This window comes from Rhinolophus hipposideros (genome assembly GCF_964194185.1).
Source record: "Rhinolophus hipposideros genome assembly, chromosome: 11".
Taxonomy (NCBI): Eukaryota; Metazoa; Chordata; class Mammalia; order Chiroptera; family Rhinolophidae; genus Rhinolophus; species Rhinolophus hipposideros.
Genome location: NC_138057.1, coordinates 74,561,274 through 74,572,297, shown reverse-complemented (window position 1 = coordinate 74,572,297; position 11,024 = coordinate 74,561,274). Strand labels below are relative to the sequence as shown.

Genomic DNA, 11,024 nt, shown 5'->3' with positions numbered 1-11,024 from the left:
TAGCCTCCAAATAAATTGGTGAATGAAATAATGTACCTGCTTATGACCATGGACCTCCATTGCAGTCAGGAAGGCAGAATTTTAAAAACCTCTACTATGTCAGGATGACTGTGCTGAGGGGGGAAAAAAACAAGCATGCAGGGCCTGGGAGTGAGTACCTTAAAGTGGTCAAGAGAAGTGCCCCGAGGAGGTGACACTGACCAGGGACCTGAAGGAGGTGAAGGTGGGAGCCGGGCAAAGGCTCAGGCACGGCCGGCTTGGTGTGTTCCAGACACAGCACGTCCATACTGGATAAGAAGAGACAGAACATGGAAGTGGAGGGGATTCTATAGGGCTTTGTAGGCTGAGGAAAGGATGTGATCTTCACTCACATGGGACAGCCCTGGAAATTGTGGGTAGAGCAGGGATGTGATCTGACTGAACTTTGGAAAGGGTTCCTCTCGCAGCTGTATTGAGAACACATGGGCGCAAGAGCCAAAGTAGAGAGGTCATTTAAGAGGACACCAGTGGTCTAGGTGACAGGCAATGGTAGTAGCTCAGGCCAGGCAGGTGCCAGTAAGAGTGGTGGGAGGAGATCAGGTGTATTTTGAAGGCAGAGGCTACAAGAATTAGGTGCTGGCTCAGATGTGGCATGTAAGAGGAGCGGGAGTCACAGATGACTTCAAATCCAGAAAAATTGTATACCATGTTTCCCCAAAAATAAGACCAGGCCTTATCTTAATTTTTCTTCCATTAGGGCATATTTTCAGAGGATTTCTTATTTTTTCATGCACAACAATCTACATTTATTGAAATACAGTCATGTCATCTTCTGGAATATCATCCTAACGAGCTACATGTCTGGCTGAGATCTCAACTAGGGCTTATTTTGGCGGTAAGTCTTATTTTCGGGGAAACACGGTAGCTCTCATAGAACTATAAGCATTTGGGAAATGTGACAGCAAAGACCCTGTGCACTATTCAGTTTCCATGTAAAACTAATCCATGCCAACATTGCCCTCTGTCTGCCCTCTCCTGCCCGTATCCCTCCACTTCCTAAAAGTCTCTCGTTGTGGTCTGGGGTAAGGCTCACCCATTCGTTCATCCAACAAGCATCCACAGGCAGGTCCTGGAGACTAGGAAAACCAGGTGTCAACCCTGGTTCTGCGCCCAGAGAAGTTCCAGGCTGGCTGTGGAGGCAGCACGTAAACATGTGAAGTCGGGGGCTAAAGAGCATTGCACATAAAGCTTGGGACGCAAGACAGGTTGTGTCCCAATTGATTCCAAGGCTAAAGATCATTAACTCCAGAAGGGGATGGGAGAAGGCTCCCTGGAAGTGACACCTGATAGCAACCAGGGGACAATGTGGCATTAACTAGCGCTCAAAGAGGTGGTGTTGGTATGTTTCTGTTAATGGCAGTGGAGTGACTCTGAAGCACGGATTGCTGGTTGGGGCAACAATAAAACTGCCGAGTCGGAAAGCCTGAGCACCCTCCTTGCTTTGGGAATTCCCCTTTCACTTCCAGGGCCCGACCCAAGTGTTCATTTCACTGGGAACATTAATACCCAGTCGGTATTTTGAGCGATTGTTACACATCAGGTCTTGTGATGAGAATTTTCTAGGCGATAGCATCCAAATCCTCATAAATATCTCATTTCACAGATGAGAAAACTGAGACTCAAAACGGGGAAGGCATTTGCCGAGTCTTAGCTAACACCAGGCAACAGAGCAAGAATCTGAAAACGGGTCAGTTGCACTACATAAAAAGGCTTATGAATGCTCGTTCCCTGGCCACACGGCGGCCGCCACTAAAACATTTACGGAGTTGGATTATAGCCGTCTGACCCCGCCCACTTCGGACTTTAAATTCCTGCGGCTGGGGCCATGTTAATTAAGTTTTGAAAACCCTCAAACCTAATCTCTTCCACTCCCTGAACACAGGTGCCACGCTCAGAGCAGCACAAACTGGGCGACCTGCAAAGATTTACCCAATAAATGAATGAATGAATAAACGACTGAGTGAGTGGACGAATTTGAATTCTCACTATGCCATCTCTGCTAAACTGCCCCTCATCCCGGGCAGCCCTTGGCTTCCTCAGCTGCCCCGCTCAGGGCGTGAGGACTCAAATAACCTCCGGGGTCTTTGGAAGAAGCAGGGACTAGACGGGGATTGGGCGGGCGGTACCCAGGTGCTCCTCGAGGCTTTGGCGGGGGCCGGAAGGGGCGGAGCCGGGGCTCCCTCTCTGCGACGCCATTGGCCGCGCCCGCCCTCACCCGGCAGTAGTTGCAGAGGTCATTCCCCCCCTTCCTTTTTCTCTGCGAGCGAGAGGCGGCTGTGGTGGTTTGTGCAGCCATGGTGAGGACTGGGGAATCGGGTGCCATCGGTGCGCTGCCGGGTTCGGGAGATGGGGTGGGGGGCGCAGGGTGAACGCTGAGGTCCCATCTGCCAGTTGGGCCCGTGGAGCGCCGTGCGGAGTGGCCTAGCGCCACTCAAACCGGTCTTTTCCTCCTACCGGCTTCGACTAGGAAAGGTGCGCGCGCGCGCGCCACCGCGGCCCCGGTCTTACAGTCTGCGGAATGGGGATAGCGGCCCGGCCTCGTAGCAAGCTTGGGGTGGGGATGCTGAGGGCGAGGCGCGCGCCCCCCCGGGCCTGACCGTAACGCGGGTCGTGGGGAGCGTGGCCAGTGGCGGAGGCCTCGGAGCGCCGGAGGAGTAGACGGCGCCGCCGGGCGCTTAGCTGGACCCTTTCTTGGTACGCAGGCCAAGATTAAGGCCCGAGACCTTCGCGGCAAGAAGAAGGAGGAGCTGCTGAAACAGCTGGACGACCTGAAGGTGGAACTGTCCCAGCTCCGCGTCGCCAAAGTGACCGGCGGCGCAGCCTCCAAGCTCTCCAAGATGTAAGCGGCGGCCCCGGCGGGGGGAGTGAGCGGCCGTCCCGGTGCTTGCGGCCGTCTTAGGGAGGCGTCCGTCGCGGGGGACGTGTGGTTGGGGTGCTGTGCCCTCCGAACCCGCTTCTCCGGGGCCGCCCGCTCACGCCGCGCCGGCCGGGGGCCCCGCGCCTTGGACCGAGGGGTCCCTTGGCCCCAGGTGCCCCTGTGTGTCTTCTGGCTGGAGCACAAACGTGTCCCTGACGCCTCGTTTTAATCCTGCCCTCAAAAGCCTCACTGGACCTTTTCCTCTCCTCCCATCGGTATTTGATTTTTTTCTCCCCTCGTTGGGTACATGGAGTCCGGTGACCTGGGCACAAATTCCATCTGCCACCTGCCCTATGGCACGGTGGCGCAACACCCGGGTTTTTTCTCTTCGATAAAACGGGCCCCCGGCAGCCTTCCTGCGGTGCTGGGAGGGGATTGGGTGAGCTTGGGAGCGTTTGAGCAAGACGCGTGCTGAATCCCCACGACCGGTTTACCCGCCGTCTGCTGGGGGAGCCGCCGCCCGCCCGCAGCTGCCTGGGATCCAGCTGGCTCCTGGCCTCCGCTCCCCTCGCCCCGCAGCGGTTCCCCCGCCCAGGTCGCCCCTGCGGTAACTCCTTACGATGATGACCCTAGTTGCCCAGCTCGTAGCCTTGGGATGTGTGGCCGGGGGTGGAAGAGCTTTGCTGACCTGCCCTCCACCGCTCCTGAGAAGCCTGCCCGGTGACCATTTCCCAGCTCCTCAGAAGCGCTGGACGCTCTAGCCCTGCCCTGTTCCCACCCCTGGGATGCCCATCTCCCGGTCTCTCCGGCCTCACCCCCAGAACACCTTCCTCCTGGCCTTGGTTAGGGAATACCCCTGCCCTCGGAGGTCTGTGTCACGCCCTGAATTACACGAGGTGCTTTGGGGATGCTGTGTGTGTCTTAACCGATGTCTCTGTTTTTGTAGCCGAGTTGTCCGTAAATCCATCGCCCGTGTTCTCACCGTCATTAACCAGACTCAGAAAGAGAACCTCAGGAAATTCTACAAGGTGAGTGGGGGTACGTGTGTGTGGGTGCTTGGCTTCAGAGAGCAAAGTTCTAGCCCTCCCTTGGCGAGGGGGTCAGTATAAAGAGATTCTCCTGCTGGGGTTTGGGGGCAGGGCTTTGCCCAGACATGGTCGGGCTTTCTAGAGCCTTCTCGGCGTGTGGATGGGTTCGCCTTCTTTCCAGCGTCTTCCACTAGCGTTTGGCATCCAGACTGCATTTCCTCGGGGCTGCAGTTGTCAAGAAATCAACAGTGTGGTGGGAGTCTGGCTGGAAACTTGAGTTTTGGGTGCAGTGTCACCAGCTGAGTGAGTTGGGGTGGTCTGTGAGGAGTGACTGAAATACTTTGTCCGACTAGCACCGTGTTGTCAGTCACTGCCAAGCACCTAACAGTCTTGTTTTGGGGATCAGGACCTCGAGGCGTAGAGAGGTTAAGTTGTTCAGGGTCACTTACAGTTAATGGACTGATTGGGCCTAAGTTCCAAACCATGTTTGGGGGAGAAGTGGATTGAGTGCTCCTGGGAGATTTCGACAGGTGTCAGCTAGGACTTTTACAACCATTTTCTGGTCCTTTTCTTAGTCTTATCAGGGTTCAAGCAGTGAAGCCAAACCAATAGGAGACTATACGTGTGTGTGTGTGTGTGTGTGTGTGTGTGTGTACGTTTGCTTTGTTATAAGGAATTGGCTTATGTGGTTGTGGGGCTTGCTTATTAGCTATCCACAAGAGAAGATCATGGGCAGGCTGGAACTCGTGACACAGGTTGAAGCTGCTATCCCGCAGGTGGGATTTCTTGGGGAAAACCTCAGCCCTTGTCAAGCCCATCCAGATTACCCAGGATAATCGCTTAATTAAGTCAACTGATTAGGGCTGTAATTCATCTATAAAATGGCTTCACATCAACTTCCAAATTAGTGTTTGAATAACTAAAGGGCTTGACATCAGAAAAAGCCATCACGGTGTGCCTGAGCTAGCTTCACAGGGGACAGACACTATCATGTGGGGTGGCGCGGGGAGGGGGGGGTCGTGCTGCCACCCCTGGATGTATGCATTTTTGTCTGGGAACATTTTCCTGAGGAGTGGGTCGGAAGCTTTCATCAGGCACTGAGGGGACCAGGCCGAGGTGGTGCCTGGAAGAGTTGTCTTTGCCACCGTCCAGTGAGTGCACCCATACTGGGCACCACGCAGGGCGGTGGGAGTAAGGTCTCTGGCTGTGTCAGCGCTGTCCGGTATACTTTCTGCGGTGACAGGTATGTCCTCTCTGCTCTGTCCCGTACAGTCACCTGGCCACGTGCCTGTTGAGCACTTAATGTGGCTATGGTGACTGAAGACTGAATTTTTCATGTAAACAGCACGCGGGGCTAGTCGCCACGGTTGGACAGCAGAGCTCTAAGGGGCACAAGGTCCTGACCTGTGCCAGCTGATGTGAGGGCTATGAGTGGACAAAGCATGAAAATGCTTCCAGGTTCCCTCATCGGCTTAGCGTTTTTTGTGCCGTTCTCTGTCCTGTGCCTCTCCCCACCACCCAGGCTGTTGGTTATTCCCAGAAAGAGCCTCAGCTGTCATTCTTCCGGGCGTTTGTGTACCATTTTCTTCCCCTTTCAACTGGTGTCCACATTGATCGCTTTCGAGGCTTTTACCAGTTGCTAGGTGAAACCACCAATGGGCCATTTGTTACCTGTTTAGTCTTCCCCACTGGACTGGGAGTTCCTTGAGCAGCAACCAGGTCTAATTGTCGCCAAGCCAACACCCAGCACAGGGCCTCAAGCCAAAGAGGGCCCCGGGGACCTTTGCAGAACAAAGGAGAGACCAGGAGAGCTGCCCTAGTCTAGACCTGCTTAGTGGGAGCCAGAGATGGAGAGATGCTAAAGGTCTGGGGGCCGGAGGGATAGGAGGGCAGGAAAGGGGGCTTTGCCCTGAGCAGGGTGACCTTTGCCAAGCCAGATCTTCCCCTGGGACTCGTGTTAAATGTGAAGGTTGTCACAGGGAACACCACAGGTAGCTGGCAGAGCCTCCAGATTTACTGAGTACCACCTTCAGCCCTCCCATACACACCAGCTTGCATAACTTAAGCCAGCAGAACAGTGACCCCCCTCTCCCCCGCCGTGGCTTGGTGGATGCCATGTGCCCCTTATTGGGTTGGCTGTGATGTTGACTCCATGGCAGGGAGTCAGGCAAGTGGAAAGAGAACGAGTAGGAAGTTGGGTTATTGGGTGCAAACCCCAGTTCCGCCACGGCTTTACTGGTATTCAGACAGGTTTACAGGCTTTTCAGCTCTTACTCAACAGACTTTTTTAAAATGGGGATGATTCCCCCAAACCTTGAATTGGGAGAATCACATGAACTAGTAGCGGGATCTATGGCCTGCTTACATCTCGGTCTGTCTCCAATCTCATGTTGACAGTCCCCTACTGGGCCGGGTGTCATATACAGCTCCTTAGGCTCGTGTCTACAAGTTAACTTCCCCAGCCCAGCGATGCACCTCAGTCATTTCCCAGGGCTTCCCAGTGCCCTCCTGACACCTTAGTTCCAACCTGTGGGGCTTCCTTAACTGCTGCAGAAGCTCCTAAACCTTGGTCCTCAGATTCCTCCTGCTCTCCGTCACCCAGGGCAAGAAGTACAAGCCCTTGGATCTTCGGCCCAAGAAAACGCGTGCCATGCGCCGCCGGCTCAACAAACATGAAGAGAACCTGAAGACCAAGAAGCAGCAGCGGAAGGAGCGGCTGTACCCACTACGGAAGTATGCGGTCAAGGCCTGAGCATCACAGCATCAATAAAGCACAAACTGGCTGACATTGCGTTGTGTTTGCAGGTGTTTCAACTAACCACGCCAGAGATGGGCTGGTGTGGGTCCATGGCAGTCCTGCCTCAGGGATCTGTGAGGTGCTGTTACCGTTACTTTGGGCCTGTGGCGTGGAGGTGCCCTGACTGTCCTTCACAGATCCATTCTTCCAGGCCTCGTAGGCCTTGGGCAGGGAGAGGCAAGGGGCATGAGGTCTGAGAGCCATGCGTGGTGATGTTATATTTAAGAGGCTGTGGATGCTTTGATCATGCCAGTGGACTTGGCGTCTTGCCTAATCAGCAGCTCCAGACACTAAAAGTTTCCCATCTGGGGTGAAGGTGCAGGCGTGGGCCACGTCCAGGGCTCCCTGCCAAAAACATGTCAGTGGGCTTGGGGGATACACGTCCTGCCTACCCCCAGCCTCTTGGCAGGCCTTTCACTGTGCCCTTGGGTGCCATGGCCACAGGCCTTACCTTCAGGGTCTCAATGCACTTTCCTGTGTTGCAGTCCCAGACTTTGACCTGGAAATAAAATCAAACAGAAAGACAGGGAGGCCTACCACAAATGCATCCTTAAAATCACCTTGGGGATGAGCCCTAGTCAGCATCTTAACCTCTTGATCTGAGCTTTGTTGTCTGGGAGGTATATTTAATATGGCCAACATAATATCTGAAGCAAAAATTGAGTGCAATACAATTTTCTTTCCCCTGAAGCTATTTGCCATAGAAATGTCACTAACATGGGCCAGCGCAGACCTGAGTGCTGTCCTTGGCACTCTACTGTTTAGGGATGTGGACCTCTGGACAGCACTGAGGGTTCTGGTAGAGAGGACGTTGGTGGGTAGGAGATTGCCAGGGAGAGAGGCCTGGTGGGGTGGGGTTACCATGTGGGAGTAGCCAGCGCTGGCCAGCTGCAGCTCATCAGGGGAGAAAGCTATGCTCTTCACCCAGGTGACGTGGCCCTTGAGCTGGACAAGCAGGCTTCTGGTCGAGGGCTTCCAGATGTGGATGGTCTTGTCCCAGGAGCCAGATGCCTAGACAGCACACAGCTCTCAGCCCATGCGTTTGGAGTCTGCACGCTTACTGGGCCACAGAATAGCCTAAAATTAAGGGCAGCCCAGCTCACCAAGAGGCCAGATGCTGAGTAGCACAAACAGCTGATGTTGCCACTGTGACCCTCCAGTTCCTGGTGGAAGACCGCTGGGGTCCCTGTCCGAAGGTCCCAGATGCGAATGGTGGCGTCCCAGGACCCAGTAGCCTGCAGGCGGCTGCCATGAGCATGAACCAGCCAATCCATGCACACCCTCCTGGTTCCTAGGCTGAGCAGACTCAGCAGGCACCACTGCACCAAGCCCTGCTGAATCCCCACCTTGCAGACAAGGGGACAGGCTCAGAAGCAGTCACCCAGTCGAGGTCTAGAATTCTAACTGTTGCTCAGTCCCCAGTGGGAAAGTGGGTGGGGCACCAGGTTCCCTCATCTTTTAGGACTAGATGTTGGGCCCGGGCAGAGGTGGTGTGGCTCACCAGGCAGGATGAGCTGGGTTCGAAGTCACTGCTCTGGACGGAGTCTCGGTGCCCTCCTAAGTGGCGCAGCATTCGGCCAGACTGAAGGAGAGAGCCCTGAGCTTTGGAGGGCAGCCCAGAAGCTTCCCAGTGCCAGCAGATGGCTCAGACCCAGGCCCTCCTTACAGGGCTGCCTAGGTAATAGGACAACAGCCTGTGCGGCTTCCCAGGCCTTGAGAGGGCATTCCCGGCAGGGGGAACCTCATGGGCATGAGAGTTGGTGTGTGTGGGGAAGTAGCTGCAGCCGGATGTCAGGGGCTCTTGGGTGCCAGGTACGGGCATTGGCAGTAGGGAAGATGGGACAACCTTTCTGCGACCGGTGTGAAGGGTGAGGGTGTGTGTCTCATCTGGATCCCAGGCCTCTTCTCTGGCTATCCCTCCACATACCTGCACCTCCCAGAGCACCACCTGCTTATCCCAGCCACCTGATGCCAGCTGTTTGGAGTCAGGGCTGAAGCTGACCGTCTCCACACTCCGTTGGTGACCTGTAAGGTGGCACAGGACACAGCAAGGTCCGAAAGGGACCCCAGGCCTGCCAGCTTGGCTTCTAGTCCCATCCAGCCCACTCACCCTTTAGGACCTGCAGACACTTGGCTTCTACTACATCCCACAGGCGGATGGTGTGGTCACAGGAGGTGCTGGCAAAGAGGCGGCCATCAGGGGAGAAGCGGCAGAACTTCACGGGGCCTGGAGCAGGGGCTGTGGTCAGGGAACGGGGCGTGTCCTCTACCTCCAGCTCTCGCAGTCTGACACATGCTGATCTTTCCAGCCTCAGCCTACGTCATCTGTCCTCACTCGCCTAACCCTCACCATCCACCTAGAAATTTCTGGGCCTCTGTGCGTGGGCCTGGAACACCCAGCCCCAATTTGCCCCTTTGGAAAATCAATACCCAGTCAAATGCAGGCACCTCCCAGAAACTCCAACAGCCCAGCCTAGGTTCATTGCCTCCTTTGAGCTCCCCTGGGTTTTCCCTATTATAGCGTTATTCCCTATGATTTACTGTATGTTTTCTTAGTCTCACTTATGTTACATCTACTGAGTACATCTACTGGGCGCTAGGCAGTTGGCATTATCTCAGTACCCCTATGGGATAGCAACTATTAGCCCCATTCTAAATAGAAGGAACTAAGAGACTCAAAGAGGTGGTGTGAGACTATCACAGTCAAAATAGTATACCATAGATGAACCCTAAGGACATGCTAAGAGAAGGAAGCCAGTCCCAAAGAGAAATACTGTATGATTCCGCTCATACAAGGTCCTTAGAATCGTCCAGTTCATAGACAGCAGAAAGGCAGATACTTCCTGGGGAAGGGAGGATTAGGGTGTTTAATGGGTATAGAGTTTCGGTTTTGCAAGATGAAAAGAGTTCTGGAGACTAGTTGCACTAGTGAGCGGATGTAACAGCACTGAACTGTACACTTAAAAACGGTTAAGATGGTACATAACTTTTTTAAACAATTTGTTTAAGTGGTAGACTGAGTCAGTCTGCTAGACTCAGAGGCTCTAGCCCCAGGGATCAGGTCCTGTCTCCTTTCCCTCCTGTCTCAGCCCTGCCCAGGCTATCTTGCGTGCTGCCCAGGCTATCTTGCGTGCTGCCCAGCTCAATGGTCAGGTTAGTGCGGTAGGCTCTCCAAAATGCCAGAACATGAACCGTAGTCTCCCCATGCTGGCTGAGGAGCCCCACCTGTGTGGCCACCCAGCTTCCACAGCAGATGCCCGCTCTGGGTCTTCCAGCCATACACACAGCCATCCTCCGAAGCTGTCAGCAGCATCTGGCCATCAGGAGAGAAGGCAGAAGAGTTGACCTGAAGTGAGAACACAAAAGGAGTCCTACTCTGGGGCAAGAAACACTTGTCTGTTCATCCTTGATCCCAAACTCCTGGGCCAGCCCCAAACAGGCCCCCAGAAGCCTGGGGTTGGAGAGGGGATTGCAGGCTTCACTCTACATCCAGAGCCCAGAACCCAGGAACCACTCTGCAGTCGGAGCCAAGAGCCTGGAGCTCTCTGGAGCCCTGTTAATCCTGAGCCTGAAGCCAGAGGCTGGAACCTTTTCTAGAACCAGATTCTGAGCCAAGAGCCCATTATAGAGCTGGAGTCCAGACTTAGATCAAAATCTACTGTTAAGCCCTGAGTCCAAAGAACACTGGAATCAGCCAGGAGTTTGAGCCCTCTCGGGAACCAGAGCTTAGAATCTAGGGCACATTCTGGAGCTGGAGCCCAGTGAGCACTCTGGAGTTCCCACCACACAAAACTAGGAACTATTCGAGCCAGGAGCCTAGAGTCTGGGCAGAGCCGACTGGCCTCACCTCTCCGCCGTGGCGGCCGAAGAATTTCACTCTCCCCACGACCAGCATCCCTGGGGCCCCGCTGTTCATGGGCCCGCGGCCGGGCCAGCCCCGCGGGCTCTCTCCTAGGCGGGCGCTGGTTGGCCCGCAGGCCGGGGACTTAGGGCAAGGGGAAGGGGGAAACTGTGTACGACCGGTCTCCATGGCAATCGGGGCGGGGCGTGCAGCCGCCATAGGGTGGTCTCTGGGAAATCAGGAGGAGACGGACCAGGAGAGACAGTTTTCAGCTCCGGGGAGGTGCGGCCGCAGCAGGCAGGACCGTGGGCGGCTCCTACAAGGGACTTGGGCAGCTCCAGCCGCGCACTGCTGCCGCGAGAGGGCACGCCAGCCCCACACAATGCGCCTGCCTCTCCCTCTGCACCGAACCCGGGCGATGTGTAGGACCCACAGATCCCTTCGACCAGCCTGTTTCTCCAT

At 55.1% G+C, this 11,024-nt stretch overlaps 2 protein-coding genes across 2 annotated transcripts; one reads left to right on the top strand and one right to left on the bottom strand.

Annotated features, from left to right (window-relative positions):
* Nucleotides 1-2,269: 2,269 nt before the first annotated feature.
* RPL35 (ribosomal protein L35) lies at nt 2,270-6,712 on the top strand. The gene is made up of 4 exons (XM_081066861.1): nt 2,270-2,336; nt 2,742-2,878; nt 3,843-3,924; nt 6,527-6,712. Exons 1-4 carry the CDS (start codon nt 2,334-2,336, stop codon nt 6,674-6,676), a joined length of 372 nt encoding a protein of 123 aa, XP_080922987.1. The 5' UTR covers nt 2,270-2,333; the 3' UTR covers nt 6,677-6,712.
* Nucleotides 6,129-10,683, bottom strand: WDR38 (WD repeat domain 38). Its single transcript, XM_081066862.1, has 9 exons — nt 10,569-10,683; nt 9,947-10,067; nt 8,832-8,948; nt 8,649-8,746; nt 8,223-8,303; nt 7,825-7,956; nt 7,583-7,732; nt 7,173-7,220; nt 6,129-7,066 (listed from the first exon to the last, which is right to left on the bottom strand). The coding sequence occupies exons 1-9, from the start codon at nt 10,635-10,637 to the stop codon at nt 6,992-6,994; spliced, it is 891 nt and encodes a 296-aa protein (XP_080922988.1). The 5' UTR covers nt 10,638-10,683; the 3' UTR covers nt 6,129-6,991.
* Nucleotides 10,684-11,024: the final 341 nt, after the last annotated feature.